An 18,797-nucleotide genomic window follows, 5' to 3' on the forward strand; every position below is an offset into this window, starting at 1 on the left:
TAAAGGTGCTTTTAGTATTCAGTAAGTGATTGTGCGCACAATCACCTGTGACACCGAGTAAGCTTTAAGGAGCACTTATTCAGCAGTTGAACCTAGTAAGGAATATTCTCACCATGTTTGGAGGCATTTTGATTTCTGTACTGTGCATATGAATGTCTGTCCCGTTCTCGTAATCATATCTGAGGAACACATTGAGATGATTTTTAAAACTTAGTTGGAATCAAGTGATTAGAATATTTTGGTCAAGCTACACTATGACTTTAAAAATAAGTTTTTAACTTGTCCGCAATTCATTCCTAATGATGGCAAAATTAGGCACAAATGTCTGGTCAACTAAAATGATATTTTATATTCAAAAGGTAAAGGGTCTAGATAGTAAATGATTCAAAGGCATAGAGGTATACAACTGTGAGGTGTCAATTCTAACTTTAGAATTTAATGTTTAGTGAGCAGGCAGAAAATGTCCTTTTTACTGTATGTTGGGTTAAAAAAGAAAAGAAAGGGATCTAAGTAGGAATGTTTGAGTGCTTCATATTCTTTTAAATGTCTAAAGTGTGTGTGTGTGTGTGTGTGTGTGTGTGTGTACTCAGATCTTTATGAAGTACGGTCGGCAGCGGTGGAAGCTTCGGGGGAGAATGGAGATAAATGCCAAACAAGTGTGGGACAGTGAAGAGATTGTGTTTCAGCCACTCATCAATGAGTTCCTATCTGTGAAGGTCTGTCAGAGTCTTTGTGTTTCATTTTATTGATGCTCATTTCTGGTTTGGGTCAGTGAACTGCTCTGACCTGGAAGATTGCTTCATCTAATGTAATAGTGTGTCTCAAAAATTTGAGTATTTTTTTTTCCATCATTTAATTCAAATTAATACTTTCATATATTTTAATGTTCACAAGACGGAAAGTTAAATATTTTAAGCTGTTTTTTTGTTCTCATTTTGATCGATGGTGTAAATTTAGCATCTTAAATTCTTATAATATTTCCTAAGATCAATCAAATAAAGGTTTACAGTGTGTTCATTTATATACTTGGTTGAGTCATGGCATGGAGGCAATTAATCTGTTTGACTGCTGAGGTGTTATTGAAGTCCAGGTTGATAGTGGTCTTCAGCTCATCTGTATTTTTGGGGCCGAGTTTTTCCTCATTTTCTCATCTTCCCATAGATTCTCTGAGGGTCAGGTCAGGTGAGCTGGGTGGCAGGAAGCCCTGCAGGAAAAGGAAATCAGCATCTCAGCATAAAACTTGTCAGCAGATGGAAGCATGAAGTGCTCTAAAATCTTGTGGCAGAGAACGGTGTTGATTTTGGACTTGATAAAACACAGTGAACCAACCAGCAGCAGCACTAGCAGATGACATGACACCCCCCCAATCATCACAGAGTGCAGAAACGTCACACTAGACTTTAAGCACCGTGGATCCACACCTCTCCACGCTCCCTCCAGACTGCAGGACCTTGATTTAAAGACAGAGCAACAGCCCAGTTGTTTTTCTCCTTACCCGGGTAAACACGTGTTTGATAATGGCTCTGGTTCCAGAGTGGCTTGATATCACGATTGCTGCAGGTGTTGCACTTTTCCTGAAGATATCCGTGTGTGGAAGCTCTTGATGCTGTGACACCAGCATCCCCTCCCTGTGAAGCTCTCCCAAGTTCTTGAATCAACTTTTCTTGACAATCTTCTTACGGATGTGATCATCCCTCTCTCTTGTGCACCTTTTCCTAACCCTCCTTTTTTCCTTCTAGTCAACTTTCCCTCAACAAGGAGGGTAAGGGCTTAAAAAGACTTGCTTGTGGTTAAAGTCATCTGGACAACAAGTCAGCAGTCTCCCCATGATTGTGGTTTCATGTACTGTAGTGGACTGAGAGATAAATGGTGTTCATAGTGTTTGAACAGTAATTTACTAAACTCAAAATGAGTTTTAAGGAGATAGTATTTTTTTTCTATATATTCATTTGTTCTTTGTTCTTTTTAAATATACTTCAAGAAGGTGGTAGTGCAGTAAAAAGGGATAAGGGTAGCATGACAGATGTTAACTTTTATTACATGATCATTATGTAGAAGTAAGTAATGGCTAATGGGTATTGATTTGTGAATAACAGGAGCTTACATTAAATTGTACTACAGTGTTTCAAACTAGGCAGCTCATTCTCTCTCTTATGACAATACTTTCTTTAATGACGGAGCACATTTTGGGTTCAACTTGAAAGAAAGGCAGATGTGAAATGTTTAAGTGAGTCCAGAGATCCAATGTGACGTGATGTATAGATGTACAATATAATGTCATATTTAAAATCCCCCATATTACCAGTATAATTCCCTAAATGATGTCAGTGGAAAGGCAGTAGAATTTGAAGCACAAAGATAAAATACATTTCCTGAAAACATTTTTTTAGTTTAAATAATGTGCCTCTTCAGAGCTCTGAACTCTAAAATGTTGAGAAATGTGCCAAAGCAACAGATTCAAAAGTGTAAAGGAGGAACACTGAGATGCAGTTTTCTTAGTGAGGATGATGTCATGTTGGGCAGCATAGTGGTGGAGAGGTTAGAAACATCATTTCATAGCAAAAAGGTTTCTGGTTCAAATCCCAGCTGTTTGGAGTTTGCATGTTCTCCCTGTGCTTGTGCAGGTTTCCTGCAGGTACTCTGCCTCTTCTCACAGTCCAAAGTTAAATTGTCTGGATGTGAGATGGATACTCAGGGTATCAAATAAAAAGTTTTATGAATCTATGGTTAAAATGTAACAGTCTAAGGTGCTTTGAGTGTTCAGTAAGACTAGAAGAGTGCAAGTACATTAATCTGTTATGTTGTTATTATTAATAATAATATTATGTCTTTTCCCAGTGACATCGGTAGTTTGACAGTTTATTACTTCCAGCCTGAATGACAGGAAGTGACTTATTGACAATATGGTCAGACAATATTTCTCTGGTTTCCTAGGTGACAGAGCTGAAGAGCTTAGCCAATCACGTGGTTGTAGGAAGTGTTTCCTGTGAAACTAAGGACCTGTTTGCTGCACTGCCCCAGATGGTTGCTGTGGATATTAATGACCTTGGGACTATTAAGCTGAGCCTTGAGGTCACCTGGACGTAAGTTTGTCAGCTGTCATGTGACTGCACTAAAAATTATACCGAGCTTTATAAGCATTTTAATGTTTGTTCATTTAATGCTATCATTAACAGAGCATAACTTAAATATTATACTTTGTCTTTTCTCACTCTTCCTTTTACACCTCTCAGTCCATTTGATAAAGATGAGCAAGGGTCAGTTGCAAGCACCGTCAGCAAAGCGCCATCCATCAATAAGCGAATCTCAGCCATTTTCGACCAGACTCCACCCGACACTCCGCCTTTACGCGTGAGTTTTTCTCTGTTCCTGTATAGAATGACTGAAGCTTTTCAGAGAACTGACTTGAAGTTGCTGATTGCTGGTACTCACTTCTCACATACTGGTAATAGTGTGATGTTTAAAATACCCAAATGAGCAGATGGCAGGCAAGCGAGGAAGATGTGAGACACACACACTCGAATGTATTTGATTTGTTTCTAAGCTGACCTTGAAATAGTTTGTGTAGACCTTTTATAGAAGGTCTGGGAGAAGCAAAAACATTCATAAACCTATAGTTAGCAAACCAGCAAAGACCAGTGGCTTCAGAAGGAATAAAGGACCCAATCACCAAACAGGATCCCACAGGAAACGATGGGAAATGTTCAGAATATATACACACAAGTGAGTGATGAGCTAATTGTCTAGAACTTTGAAAGTAAATGTGAGGGAACGAGAACTGTGTGTGGAAGTAGATCTAGCAGGAGTGAGACAATTTGATGAAACAGGAAATGACACAAACTCTAAACATAAAATGAAAATGCTAAAGAGTTATTTTTCCCACAGAAAACACTGCTGCTAAAGCTGGCCTTTTGTCCATAACCTATCTAGATTGCTGTGCAACACACCAGTAACTTATTTGGAACATCCTTGTACGACTTGAACTCCACAGTTTTGTTAGCAGCTGTGAGGTCTAACAGGGGTGTCTCCCCACTGTGTCTCCTGGAGCTGTGCTGGCAGACTGACAACATGCAGGGAGCAGGGAGGTCTTTTCTGGGGGGGTGGGGGGGGAGGAGTTAAGCACAGCTTTTAAGATTAAATAAGGCTTTTCGTGCTTTTTGAACAAGCATGCAAATCTATTCTAGTAAATCTCCCAAATAAATTTAAGAATCTGTAAATGAGCACTTTGAAAATTTTAAAGGGCATCTGAATGTAGCCAGCAGCCCAAACAGCAGCCAGTAGTATCTAACTGCTCCGATGCCCTTTGTCCCACCTGCTGCCGCTTTGATGTGCAGTCTCTGCCTCGGAATCTGACAAGGCGGCAGCACTGGCCGCTGCTGGACATCTTCAGAGGCACACTTAGCCAGAGCTGCTCCTGTAGTGACAACTCACCAGCAAGGCAGCCCACTGCAGTAAGTCATGATGAAGTAGAACCCTCAGTCTAGAAATAAATCTATTGCTTCTTTGCTGTAGCGGAAGCCCTAGAATCATCGTCTCCATTTGTGTGCTTATAGTTTCATGGGGCCATGAGTTAAGTGTGCACAGTTCCCAAATGGCTCGCCAGCCGATTTCATAAACTGCTTGTTCCCTTTCACGAGCAAAAAGGAGAAATCTGCTGCTGTAGTAAATGGACTGGTTCTTATGTAGTGCTTTTCTACTCGACTTTGAGCACTTTATACAACATGCCTCATTCACCCATTCACACACATTCACACAAGCACTTCCTCCTATCCTTTCTACATGTTAATGCAGTGGGGAAACAATTGGTTGGCTCTTTCATCATATTAAGTCACATGTAAGTGTTGCTCAGAATAATATATCAATGCTAATACATAGAGGGCCAATCTTAAATACTGCAGAGAAAACTCTTTATGCAGCATGCCTAGTTCACCCATTCATACAAGTGCTTTCTATCTAACATTCACACACATTCATACTCCAACAGTTGCATCGGAGAGTAACTTGGGGTTCAGTATCTTGCCCAAGGATATTTTGGCATGCAGACTGGAGCAGTCAGGCATCGAACCGCCAACCTTCTGATTAGTAGGTGGCCTGCCCTTCCTCCTGAGCTAAAGCCACCCCAGTGTTTGGTTAAACCACATGACTCTGAGTTGGACTATAAGGCAGTTAGAACCCCCTGACAGAACTACTGTTAGACATCATCAGGTTAAGAGTCTGGGTATCATCCTTGACAGCATTTATCTTTCCACTCCCATATCAATAATACTACCCGGTCTGCATATTTCCACCTACAAAACATAAATTTTCTCCACCCCTCCCTCTCTCTGCACACCACCTCCATCCTTGTTCATAATCTTGTTACCTCCCATATTGATTACTGTAACTCTCTCCTAATTGGCCTCCCTCACAAATCCCTCCAGAAGCTTCAAATGGTTCAAAACTCAGCCGCTCGCATTATCACCAAAACCCCCTCATTTCACCACATCACCCCAGTCCTACAGAAACTCCACTGGCTCCCAGTTAAATTCAGAATTCAGCTCAAAATCCTCCTGTACGCACTCAAGGCCATCTACATCCTCCTCCTCTTTATCTAGCCGAACTTCTTCACATCACCACCTCCTCCCGCACACCTCCGGTCTTCCTCTTCTATCAGCTTTACTGTGCCCTCTGCCCACCTCAGCACCATGGAGGCCCGAGCTTTCTCCCACTCTGCTCCCCAGCTGTGTAATTCTCTCCCACCAGACATTCGCAATATTGACTCTCTTCATGTTTTCAAATCACAACTCAAAACTTAGCTGTTCAAGATTCCTTTGATCATTTTAGTTTCTGTTTGTGCTTTATGTGATTTGTTTTGTTCTTATCTATGTAAAGTGTCCTTGGTATCATGAAAGGCACTTACAAATAAAATCTATAATTATTATTATCATCATCATCATCATCTGATAACCCTTAGACAACTTTAACTTTATCTATCTTTATCCTTTGTCTTTTCTTGATATTACAAGATAGAGTTGCATAACGTAAACAGGGCCCTGTAGGAATAGTTATTCTCTTTGTAAATGAGTGCTGGACTCAGAATGTTGCTTTCACTTAGAAACCAGGAGAGAAAGAAACGACACACCACCTTTACATGTGAGAAAAGGTGGGGTGTCATCTTTATGGAAATCATGCACAACCAGGTGCAGTACTGCAGTGCAGTTTCCTGCCTTCTTGTTGTAAAAGCTGGAATCTTTGTGCTGTTCCCTTTTAGAACATGATCCGCCTACGTGGAGAGTTGGAGAATGGACCAGCGTGGTCTAATTCATCTGAATCTTCTGATGACTCCACCAGCCCACAGCTGCCTGCACATTCAAAGGTAACACACAATGGTAAATGGTTAATGGGCTGGTTCTTGTGTAGCACTACTCCACCTGAGCACTCAAAGTGCTTTATACAACATGTCATTCACCCATTCACACACATTCACACAACTATGCCAAAGTGCTTTCTGTCTAACATTCACATGCTGATGAACACATCAGGAGCAACTCGGGGTTCAGTAGCTTGTCCAAGGATACTTTGGCATGCAGACTGGAGCAGCCAGGAATTGAACCACCAACCTTCTGATTAGCATTTATGATCATGCAGGTCATTCATGTGCTGTTATGATTATGATAAGGAGATATGTCTATCTCTCTCCGTCAGATTCAAAGGTGCTTCAGTAGCATGAAGATGTTTGCTGTAGGCCTAGTTTCCACCTCCATTTCTGTTTATTAAGCTTTCCTTTTGTGTGTTAATCTTTATACAATGAAAATATCTCAGAGGCTTTGACTGATGACATGAAATTCAGGGAACTCTTGGATGCAGAGCATAGTCTTATCATATTTAGAAAACTGATCAGTACTCTGCATGCCAGCGCCAAATGAGCAGTTCCAGTAACTGGAAAGACTCTCCCTGTGACACTGTGTGTCTCTTTCTAGGCAGTGGTGGAGACATCAGACATGCAGCCTGTTGGACAAGGAAGTTCCCTCCTACAGCCTGACATTTCATCTTCCCCCAGAAACTCGCCTTCCTCAACTCAAAATGCCATTCATGAAAGCAGCAACCTACCTAAACAGCAAGCAGAAAGCAACAGGTAGTTCATATTTGTTCCTATATGCAAACATCACATAAAAAAAAAAAAAAAAAAAAACTAACAGTGTTGTTCCATGGTGTGCTCTATAAGTGCACTGACTGATATATGAACCAATTTGCAGGGACGAGGAGACGGGGACAGTCACTGTGATGACGAAAACTACCAGTGAGGACGGAGTTGCAGGGAAATGGTCGCCTATAGCACCAGTGGATGTGCCAATAAATAGCAGCAGTAGCTCTCCAATGTACTTACGCTCTCTGAGCCACATTAGTGAAAACAGTGCTGATGGCATTGTAGTGCCAGTCGGTGAATCAGGGGAGGTGATGTCTCTGGCCTCTGGGATCTCAATCAATGACATTGAAATGGAGGTGGCCTGCAGAACTCCTGACCCACCCAACTTTGCTGACACTGACACAGCTGTTGATGTCACTGATCAACAGCCGATCAGAAAGCAACAGAATACATCCGACTTTGAGATTATATCGTCCCCTCTCAGAACAGAAGGAGCAGACCCTAACACTGTAGAAAGTGAGGATGTGACATATGTAGCTCGCCGGGTGCCAGTGGAAGAAGATTTACCAGCTGCAGGCTCCAACTGCCTGTCCGGAGAGGCTGATGGTCCAGTGGACAGTGGACTAGAGGATGCTCTGGGAGCTGTACTTTCCTCTATAGATGATTATAGAGGACCGTTTCCTGAGTTACAACTACTAGAACAGGAGGTGAAACTGCTGCAGGTTATACTGAAGGTGAGAAACAACGAGAGGTTGGTAAAGTTCAGTTGAAAGTTCTGTTACTTTTAGCAAGTCCTGAATTTTACATGGCAATAACTGCATGTATTTGGCTGTTAATGACTGTGTGGCTGTACTGGGTCTGTGTGTTGTATGTATGTTTACTCTTGTGTATAAAAAACACATAAGTGACTGCCTAGGACCTGACTACGGGTCTTTTTGTGCGTGCAGGGTGGCAGGCACAGCCGTTCGCCCAGCGTGGTCAGCCTCACAGTGGAAACAGCTCTTGGCAGCTTTGACTTCCTGAATGGATCAGACTGGGAGGAGGCCGAAGAGGACGGTGATAACAGGAGCAGAAATAGCAGGTCAGCGCAGACAAATGAATCAACCATCCAAACAGCAACTTTTGCACACTTCACATAGTGATGACAGAGTGAGTCATACACTCCTCATCACTCCCAAAGAAATTATGATCCCAAAGTGACTGACATAATACCCAGTAAAACCAAACACTGTTTTTTAAACATGCCTTCAGTTCTGTGTTCATTTAACATCAACCCACTGTGGTGTGTTGCTGCCCTCTAGTGAGACTTGATTGTGTTTTCACTGTAGCACATCTGTAAGCAGGCTTAAACAACCAGTCACATAGCTTGACTGAAATAGCATAACAGAAAGCCCTCATCCCACAGTTTTTGTACTAGTATATGTTCTATGATATGACAATATAAAGCTAATCTGCTATCATAAAACAAAAGATAAGCTTGATAGAATTTCTCACAACCAGTTGGGTTAATCACTAGCATAAGTCAACATAGAAACATCCGTTATATTGTTATGTTGTTGTTTTATCATAAAAATGCAAATAATTTGTGGAGTTCATCATGGTACTAATATATATATATATATATATATATATATATATATATATATATATATATATATATATATATATATATATATATATATATACGAAAATCCAGAGAAATCTCTGCACCCAAGAGATGAGGCTTAAAACCGGCACTGAATACCTGTGATCCTCAGACTGTCAGGTGGCCACATATTAAAATAGAGATTAGGAAATTATGTGTATGGATATTTGTAAAAACTTGTTAGTAGAAACAGTTTTTCAGTGCATTCTACAGAATACAGAGGTAGAATATGTTCTGGTTCAGGGGCTTGATCATGTAAGACTGGGAAACATGTCCCTTCCACAAGTACAGCAGGTGTATCCTCAGTTCAGTGCTTACAGAGTGTTCAGAAAAGAAGAGTTGGTGCAGAACTATGGTAAACTTGCCCCAGTCCCAATGAAAAGCTTCACTATTGAATATGTTTATATTTTCTGTTGATATGTTTTTATTAATGGCAATTATTACAGCGTATTTTTATTTATATTTTGCATAGTATGTTCCAATGTTTTGTAAACAGTGTTTAATAGAAACCTCACATAACCCTGGATGTTTTGTATGTGTGGAGGTCTCTGCTGGACAGAGGCTGGGACAGCCCTTCCTCCCCCACCTCACCCCTCACCACAGGCTGCGCCACTCTAGACTGCTGCCTAGTGGTCCATTTGAAGAACTGCAATGCACAGTTGTTGGTAAGAGATCTGCAACACTATTCTCACCTTATTTGCTAAACTCGTGTACATGTTTGTAGCTGGCACGAATTCTCATGGTGCATTGTTACCTTGAATTCACTCTGCTGGGGTTCCAGCTTGCTGCTACACTAGGTCCAGCTTGGACATAAGCAGTACCACAGTGATTAGTGGAGGATAAATGAAGCTGAATTGCTGCCCTCCACATCACAAGGAGCTAGCTGAGGTGATTCAGGCATCTGTCTCCTGGCCGTCTCTTAGGAGAGATGTTTTGGGTGTACCCTACCAGGTGGAACACGGGTGATAATCCAGGGCACACTGGAGAGATTGTTTTTTGGCTAGTTTGGAAATACCAGCATCTCCCAGAAGTGCTGAAGGGAGGGAGCTGGGAAGACCGATCTCTGCTTAGTCTGCTGCCCCTGAAGACCTGGAGCTGGAAAAGCAGTAGAAAATGAAAGGATCAAACTGGATTTATTTACATCTATACAGTTATTGGCTAATTAGTTAGCACAAAACACAGTCGATGCAATCATAAAAAATTGTCATAGTGTTTATGATGGTTATGGTAGTTATAGTTTCAGTAAGTATGAAAAGTATTGTCCACTCACTGACAACAGAAAGCAGTAGCAGCTGTGAGGGTCATCATGATACCATTTCATCTATAAGACTGCTTAATGTCCATGCTATTATTATTGTGGATTACAGAGGACCAAAACAAGATTTCCTGTTGTGTCAAAGTTGTTCCAATGATGCCTGATCCAGTTTTCATAGTAACTTTTGGCACTGTGTCTGCAGCGTCTGGGCAAGTTTGGTCCTCTGAGGTGTGGAGAGATGTATGCCTTAGACAGACTGCTGAGAGAGGCTCGTGTCCTCGAAATCATCCGGCGCATCACCACAGAAAACCCACAGCACATCAGACAGCCTGCTGAAGGTAATATTTATGTTTGTCTAAACATGCAGCCATCCGTTCAGAAGAACTGTAAAGATGAGAGAAAACAAATACAATTTTCTTCTTAAAGCAATTTTATTCTTTTTGTGTGTGTGGGGTTGAGGGCACCACCAACACGTTCCTGGATATATGGAATAAGAGATCCCGCTAAATATCAATTAATTATGGATTAGAAGTAGAAAGAAACCAACTCTACAAGACAGTGATTCAAAGCATGCTGCAACCGTAAACCATCAATAAATTGCCTGTATTATGTATGGCATGAACCCCAATATTTTAGCATTGCGAGCATAGGCTGTGAGATCAGCTGAGTATCAGGATCACCAAAACCTTTTTTTTTTCTTTTTGAAATTCTTCTATTAATAGTGTTAAAGTTATACATACCTAATACATAATTTTCTGAAAATTATAAGTCAAATACTAATGATGGACAATAAGGCTGATTGTGGAGAATGCCTAAATCCAGATCCGGCAATCTCCATAATAAAGGAGTTATTAGTGTTGTTTAGACTGGCATCTCACGTCTCAGCTAAAACAAATGCCTAATGAGTTAATGAGTCATTAAAACTTTAAGAAGGTCTTGCTTTGCAGTAATGAAAGTAGAAACTTTAGCTTTACACTGCTTTCATTTGTAATGGAGTATGAGTATGATATAGATGAGTGCTTCTGCTGCTTTCAAATCTTAGTCTGTAATGAATTGTCTTTTTTTAATGTACTAAAAAAAAATACTAATGCATTGAGCAGAGGCTAAAGAAGCTAGCTGTCAGAAAAATAACTAAGTGTACCTTTGAGTTGAAGTCTTCTTACACAACATAATGACCTTTCTAAAGGAAAGACTAATCCAAATGTTTTAATTTGAGGAGAATTTTTCTTTCCTCTTTTGCTTTCCCAAATTTCCCCTCTGTGGGACAATAAAGGCTGTTTCTTCTGCTTGTAACGGTCTTCCATTTCCTGTTTTGTTTTTCCAGTGATCCCAGAGCTGGGTCTGTGTCTGGGTGCTGTGTCACTGTGGCAGGAATGTGTGGGACAGGACAGTGTGTACAGTGTCTCTGCTGAAAGGTTCCTGAATACAGTGTCCACAGTCTATTCTGGTTTACTGCCTGAAAGGGCCGACACAGGTAAATCCTCGTCGGTGTGTATACGGCACCTGTTAGTGTGTTAGCCATATGAACGCCTGTGTTTGTGTGTGTCCAGTGTCCTTGTCCCTGGTGGAGCGAGTGCTGGATCAGAGGTTACCACGACGAGGCAGCAGCAGAGACAATATGGTGGTGACATTGTTCCAGCTGTGGAGTTACTTGGATTCCAGTGGCGTCAGTGACATGGACACACACATCATTGAACTGGCTAAAGAGGGTAAACACACATACATTTGAACTGAAGCAGTTTAACACATGAATTCTGTACAGTGTTTGGTGAAGCAGGTATGGGAATCATCTGGTTACCTTTTATTACATGTGGCATCTCAGCAGATTGTTAGCTGTGCTTAGTAGATCTGACCCATAGAGTGTGCAGGAAGCAACAACGCGACACCCACTCTGTCCAGGCAGTTACCTGCTCTGTTCACACATCAGCTGAATTGACTCTGTGCTAGGGAGCTAGTGGGGGAAAGACTGTTTCATGGTCCAAAAGATTTGAATATATTTATCATTACAGCTCAGCTGAGTAAGTTCTTGAAAAGTTCAATATTAAAAAAAAAAAAAAAAGTAATAACCTCCCTTCAACAGTGTGGTTGGTACAGAGCCTGGCGTCGTGTGACCAGGATGTGATTGTCCATGCTCTACGGCGCCCTGCAGAGTGCAGCCTGAGGAGAGAAGGCATTCACGCTGTGGCCAAATTATTAAAAGATCCTCGGGGCAAAGTGTCAGCCTCTGCCAGCTCTGTACTGAGAAGCCTCGCTGCTCAGCCCAGACAGAGAAAGCAGGTGAGATCACAGTATGTGTGTGTGAAGAGGATGGATGGATGAAGATGTATATAAATTTTCCTAACTGTCATTTTCTTGAGTAGCATCTGTTGACACTGCATTAGTCACTCAAATACATTACATGGACCATATTGTATGAGCAGGGTTATATAATGAGATTAGTCACTGTACTGCAGTAGCTGGCAACAATACTTGGTGTATCAGAGCCAGTAAACACACTGTGTGTTTTGTCCTTCTCAGGCTTTGGTCAGCTGTCTGGAGCTGTTGGAAGATGAGAACGTGGAAAACCGAGTGTGTGGATGCAAAGCCTTAGCTTGCCTCAAGGTACAAACAGGAGCAGAATTTGTGCTCTTATCCAAAACTCTTGATCTGAATTGGTAATGGTAACATTTCAACACCTGTCTGAGTGCAGTTTGTTTGGAGTGTATAATAAAATGTCTTTGTCACTGTATTCCATCTGCTGTCATTCCAGGCCAAAGAGAGCATCGATCAGTTAGTGTATCTTTGCCGGGCAGACAAGGAGGAAGTACGAAATGCTGCCAAACAAACACTGCTAGTGCTCGGTAATAACCTTTAAATCGACTGTTTTTTTTTTCTTTTTTCAGACTGTGGTTTGGATCATCAGGTTACACTCAGTTCATTTTACTCTAACAGTGTAAAATGTAATGATGCACTAATAAAAGGAAATGGTTTAAAAACATGTCACAGGGACAGAAAACACTTTACTAATATCTTGTGAATGTTGTAGACAGTAATATTGGGCAACTAGTATATCAGCCTTACACTGCTTTAATTTTAAACATAATTTTAAAAGCAGTTAACGTGACCTGGGTACCTCATGAAGCGGTTTTGGAGTTTCTAGTTGGATTCCAAATGATCTGTCTCAGACACATCCAGTCATTCCTCCTCTAATTTATTTCTTTTTGTTTTCTTTGTTCATGTGGTGGAGCAGGCGAGGAAGGGAAGATGGCCCACAGACACGTGGAGACCTCTCAGGACAGCATATCGAGACTCTTTGCTCCAGGAAGCATGGCCAGCACAGCTTTCTGACACCACATACACACAGACACAGCTACAGTGGGCGTAAAGAAAAACACTGGAGAGCATAGGATCATGTTTGCTTTGGCACGGAGTCCCGGGAATATCCGCTCTCCGTGACTGTAGCTGAAACCAATAAAGAGAAACACATATGTGAAATGCAGTATATGCCCTGTCAGAGGAGGACAGAAACTGTAACACTGGCAAAAATTTAAAGAAATTTATCAGACGTGTTGAAGAATGTACAAATATGCATCTACATCATAAGACAGTATTTCAAAGTCACCTTATTTGATTATTTACTTTTCTGTAAAATATTAAGCGTCTTTTATTTTTTATTATCAAACTACATTTCATTTGATTCACTGGAAAACTGGTTTTGATGAGTGACAAACAGTAGCCACACAAAGAGTAATATTCCAGTATGAGTTCTGCTTCTCCCACTATTCCAGAGGAATGACGTTTCTTACTGGGTGCTGCTTTCACTAATCTAGTTTAAAGGCTGCTTGAAGAGTCTCAGTGCAGATGTTTGCAGCTGTTTGATGCACTTCTACCTGCTGATGAATAGTTTTGACAGTTTTGAAGCAAAGTCACAGCCAAGTCCAACTTAAATATAAATTTGACCACATTATAGACTGTATGAACTCTCAGCGTTGACATACTGGCCACCGCCATGTCAGTTTTTTGGTTACAAAGTTACTAACTTTGTACAGTAGGATGAAACTCTAAGTTAACTAATTGTTGCAAGCTTGTTTAGCAAGCTGGATTCATAAACTCACAGACACGCATCTGGTGAGTCAAGACAAGTAACAAGTAAGTGATAATAACATACTAGAGTTACACTCACCAACACAGACACACAGACTTCTCAGATGGTCTCTAGGACATAGTGCACCATAGTATTTGTCAGATAATTCCATTTAAATGCATCAACAACTCAAATAATGCCAGAGACTCTGTGACTCTAGTTAGTGGAGGTGAAGCCTCAGCAGACACCGACTGGGTATAGCTCCCTGTGCCAAGACACCTGTCAGTCAAAGCAGCCACACTCCTAATAAACAGTGTCATGGTGTATGAATGCCAGCCAGCCCCCCCGCCCCTTGGAGTTGTTGTAAACTTGTTTGTTTCAGTTCTAAACTCGGACATTTTAACATTGGCATGGACTCGCGTTTGGAGCCGGCCTCAGGTGGACATTAGAGGAACTGCAGTGATGGATGCTGCTTAGTCCACATTCTTTTTAAAAAAACAAAAAAAAGCTTATCGAGACACTTTATCATGTTGTTGCTTGTAAATCTGCCTTAATGTTGCATTATTTGCTTACCAGAATTTGATATTTGAAACTATTAAAGTCTATCTACACATAAAAACATGAATTTACATGTCTAAGCTGAGGATACTGCTTTTTATGACACATTATCGAAAATGAGCTGTCAGTGCTGCTGCTGATTTTTATTTCAGTGATTTAGTTTTTTTTTTTGTTTTTTTAAAAACATCCAAAAAAGCCCCCCAAAAATCCACAATTAACAACAAACAACTGAATCAAGTAGAAGAAACTCAAACTGACTGAATAGGCTGACGCTTTTACACTGAACCTGTTTGTCGTATATTCTGAATGGCAACACAATGAAATTTCACCAAAAACAAAGACAAAAGAAAGTAATGAATGAAAACACAAATGAACAGCAGACGCTTAAGAAGTAATGTCTCTTTTGAGAAGCGACAGTAGACTAACTACAGACATCAGCCTGCTCTGAGGTGAAAGCTGATAGTTTAATAATATGAGATTTTTACAGGCGTAAAAAGACCAGACTTAAGATGCAGACGTCCACATGGACCTTCGCACTAACCGTCTGATGTTTCCATCATTGGGGACCCTGGCAGAGTCATGGACGTGCAAAGTCTGATCCCTGCTTAAGAATACACTGGTAGTAACTCAATGGGAAGTTGATGTGCGTACACTGAAGTGGAAATCCAGACTGGCTTACTTAAATGGGAAAAAGCTTTGGTTTGTTCTCAAAATATAGATATTCTAGTCTTATTGTATGTATTTAGGTGCATGTGTTTATTTTATCACAGGAACAAGTACAGGATTATGAGTGTAAACTCATTAAGGAATAGAAAAACGGTGTACAAATACTTCAGCACTTTGACCTGTACTAAAGCAAGACCACCTTTTTTCCTGCTTTGACAAAGAAAACCGTTCTGGAATGAATCTTTATAAATCACTACTTAGTCTCACTGAACTGAACTGCAGCGATGCTGCATCACTGAGTGAGCATTAAAAACTTGATTCTTAGAGGTTAACTTTGGAGGGTCTTGTGGGGCTCAGGACAGTATTGATGAGAGCAGCACTTAAAGAAGCAAAGGTAGGAGTGCAGTTTTTTTTTTGTGGATCGTGTAATAGGGAAACTATTGATTGGATCTTTCAGGGAAGCTGAAATACATAAACTCATCATTGTAAGAGTTGATAACATATTGATGCTGGGCCAATCTTAAATGGAGAAAGCAGTTGAAACCAAATTAAAGCTCTTTATACAACAAGTGCTTCCTAGCAAACATTCACACTACAATAACAGATCAAAGAGCAACTTAGGGTTCAGTAGCTTGCCCAAGGGTACTTTGACATGCAGACTGGAGCAGTCAGGGATCGAACTACAACCTTCCAATTAATAGGTGACGACCTGAGCTACAGCTACCCCCATGGCTGCAAACCAAATACACCTGTGTCCACACCTTAAGTGGTTAGAGCTATTTTGGGCAGCATGAGAGAGTGCTACACAATATTAGGCAGAAGGTCTTAATGTTGTGGCTGATGGATGTATTAAGCTATTAAACATTACCTTTTTGTTAAAAAAAAAAGCACATTTTCAGCAAACAAAAATACAATATTTTATATTTATGAGTCCTGTAGTTGATTTCAACAGCATAACACGGGATGTAAACACACAGCTGATGTTGCTGCTTTTTTTCCTTTGCCAAGAACATTTACTGGAAGTTTGCTTAAGGCCTATGGCTGTATATCAGATGTCCCATTCTCATACTGTATAATGCTGTGATAAAGACCAGATGGATTAACACTGACAGGGTGAAAACATAAAATTGGACTTACAGGAAATGATAAGCAACTATAGTCACGCTATCAGATGGAGGGGCTTGAATTAGTCAGACTGTCTGCTCTGTCGTCAGGATGTTCTGAGGAAGATGACTTTTCCCCTGCTGCCATCATGAAGTCAATACTTCTGTATGTCCACCTGGTTTGACCAAATGAATTCCCATCAGCTTCTGCTGCACTTTGTGCTGAACAGATTGTAGCATGCTACCACACTAAGCAAAGCTTGTAAAGACTGCACTGCATCAAAATGCTTATTTTGTAATTGTGAATATGTTTGCAAGCAGTTACATTTACCTCATCACACTGCTGTGCCTTTTGTGGTGAGCCACTCGCTTGGCTGGAGTGTCTGCAGGCCTGTTGTTTTTCTGCATCCTGAACTTTCATACTACTGTCACCATTTTTCAGCATCATATAAAACATTACAATTTTAGTCTTACTTATGATTGATGACAAATTTTAACTGTACTTTATAACTGTTTCCCATATGTGAACATGTCCCTAGGTTCCAAATCCACTACCTACTGGATTGGGTCCACTTTTGTACTTAAGGGGACGGGCTCACCGTCCCTCTCCAAAGTTCTGAGTCACTGCCCTTATTCTATGAGTGTGCCCTCCATAGGACACGAGGGCTCACTATTTACAGCAACCAAATCTAAACCCAAGTGAACAACTTGGTTTAAGATTGAACCAAAATGTTCTCCCCAATAAAAATGCCAAATGAAGAAATATATTTTGGATAAAGGGTTTCTCCCAATCCTCCAGCAGAGTTCTGGAGACTCATAAGGAGCACCGAAGCTGTTCTGGTGATGTGTTGGTCTTGCATGTCACTGAGGTGCTTTTGTTGTTGTTGTTTTCCTTTAATTTGTCATCCATCCGAGTTGAGCTGTGAGGAAAAGGTAATTAAAGATTTAAATTGTCAGGATTTGGGATTTTAAAAAATGGGTCAGAATCTCACATTTTACTTTATGAAATCTGAGCATAATGTCAAATTTTAGTAATCAGGGATCCATCTCAGCAAATAAATGTTTTACATAGCCATAATCCTCTTATCCATCTCACAGATGCATATTTAGTCAACACAACTACGAATTATTATTGTTCCTGCGCTGAAAAACAAAAGAAACTGAGGTAACGAGGAAGATGCCTCAAAGCAATCAAACTGACTATTTGGACATTCGGTTTAAATGTTTTGTTTGATTATACAATTTCTTAAGAGCAGAGTCACTGGAATCCTACTGTAGGGCTGATGCCATGCAGTGAATCACTGCATATATCAAGGCTACCACTGTACTTAATGTTTTGACCACAGTGAGTTCTATTGGACAGCAGGTCCTACAGGTGTACCTTTTTGCAACCAGAAAGCATTTTTAAGTGCCTCAAGGTTTGATATTTTGTCTCATTTTTGTCTGTCTTGTGCATGTCTCATGCAATAAGACACAAATGAGAAATTTTAGGAATGAAGAGAACGTGAAGCAGTGAAATACCACTGCTACAACAGCAACACTATATAAATAAGCTTTTTTACAAGCTTGGTGAATTGTGTAACATTATAAATGGATTTATTTATAGTTTTCTTAGGTATTTTTTTTTCAGACATTCTTGTGTCAAATATAGACAAACTTAAAATATTGTAAGATTGTTGTCTCATGTGCCATTGATTATCTTTAAATGGTGAGATATTTGGCTGAGCTGTGTGTATGTATCTCTATAATCTGTGACTGAACTATGTAGCCTGAACTATGTAGCCTACAGGAGGATTTTAACCATAGAGCACTGGATCTGAAAGTTTGCAGCCATATATAAAGCAGAAAACAGTTACAGCCCAGCAGCTGTGCAGGTACATCATGAGGATAATGACCTAAGTCATGTCATTTATGCTTTAATTTATGGAAATGCATGATGGTATATTAAAAAAATTTAATACTTTATAAAGGCTGTGAATATTTTTTTTTATCTTGGTGTCAGACACAAATCATACACAGCTAATTACTCATTTCCCATAACATTAAACATTTAATATTCAATATTTCAGTTAGAAATGTATGTATTTGGTTCTAAATGAGCATTTCCTACAGTGTTTTCTTTTCTATCTTTAATTTAAATGTAGAGTTTGACGTCTCCGGGTGATTCTCTATTAAAAGTCGTATTTCCGAGGGTTGTGAAAGCATCCTCTTTCCTAACGCTGTGATAAATGGGCTTCACTATATTCCAACGGGGCGCCCCTCCTGGCCAATCAGTGTGTCTGCAGCAGCTTCGACACCACCCCCCAGCGGCCGCACAGGCGCACTGAGCTTCCAACTGCCATTTTGTGGCAGAAGCTACTCTGCTAAAGCAGGAGAAGGAT

The 18,797-nt window shown here is 40.5% G+C and overlaps 1 protein-coding gene across 2 annotated transcripts in view; it reads left to right on the forward strand.

The window, feature by feature from the left end:
- The window catches only part of ripor1 (RHO family interacting cell polarization regulator 1), a 60,969-nt gene extending 42,670 nt beyond the window's left edge, over positions 1-18,299 (forward strand). For both annotated transcript variants that reach the window (XM_030731622.1, XM_030731621.1), the window contains exons 10-24: positions 591-716; positions 2,935-3,083; positions 3,234-3,351; positions 6,251-6,355; positions 6,960-7,114; positions 7,236-7,860; positions 8,074-8,207; positions 9,316-9,436; positions 10,229-10,364; positions 11,351-11,500; positions 11,577-11,735; positions 12,107-12,303; positions 12,544-12,627; positions 12,776-12,866; positions 13,256-18,299. In XM_030731622.1, the coding sequence (XP_030587482.1) occupies positions 591-716; positions 2,935-3,083; positions 3,234-3,351; positions 6,251-6,355; positions 6,960-7,114; positions 7,236-7,860; positions 8,074-8,207; positions 9,316-9,436; positions 10,229-10,364; positions 11,351-11,500; positions 11,577-11,735; positions 12,107-12,303; positions 12,544-12,627; positions 12,776-12,866; positions 13,256-13,353 (2,448 nt within the window). In that variant the 3' untranslated portion in view covers positions 13,354-18,299. The remainder of the gene's footprint in view (positions 1-590; positions 717-2,934; positions 3,084-3,233; positions 3,352-6,250; positions 6,356-6,959; positions 7,115-7,235; positions 7,861-8,073; positions 8,208-9,315; positions 9,437-10,228; positions 10,365-11,350; positions 11,501-11,576; positions 11,736-12,106; positions 12,304-12,543; positions 12,628-12,775; positions 12,867-13,255) is intronic.
- The last annotated feature ends 498 nt before the right edge of the window (positions 18,300-18,797 follow it).

The sequence above is a fragment of the Archocentrus centrarchus genome, chromosome 6 (genome assembly GCF_007364275.1).
Source record: "Archocentrus centrarchus isolate MPI-CPG fArcCen1 chromosome 6, fArcCen1, whole genome shotgun sequence".
Classification (NCBI taxonomy): domain Eukaryota; kingdom Metazoa; phylum Chordata; class Actinopteri; order Cichliformes; family Cichlidae; genus Archocentrus; species Archocentrus centrarchus.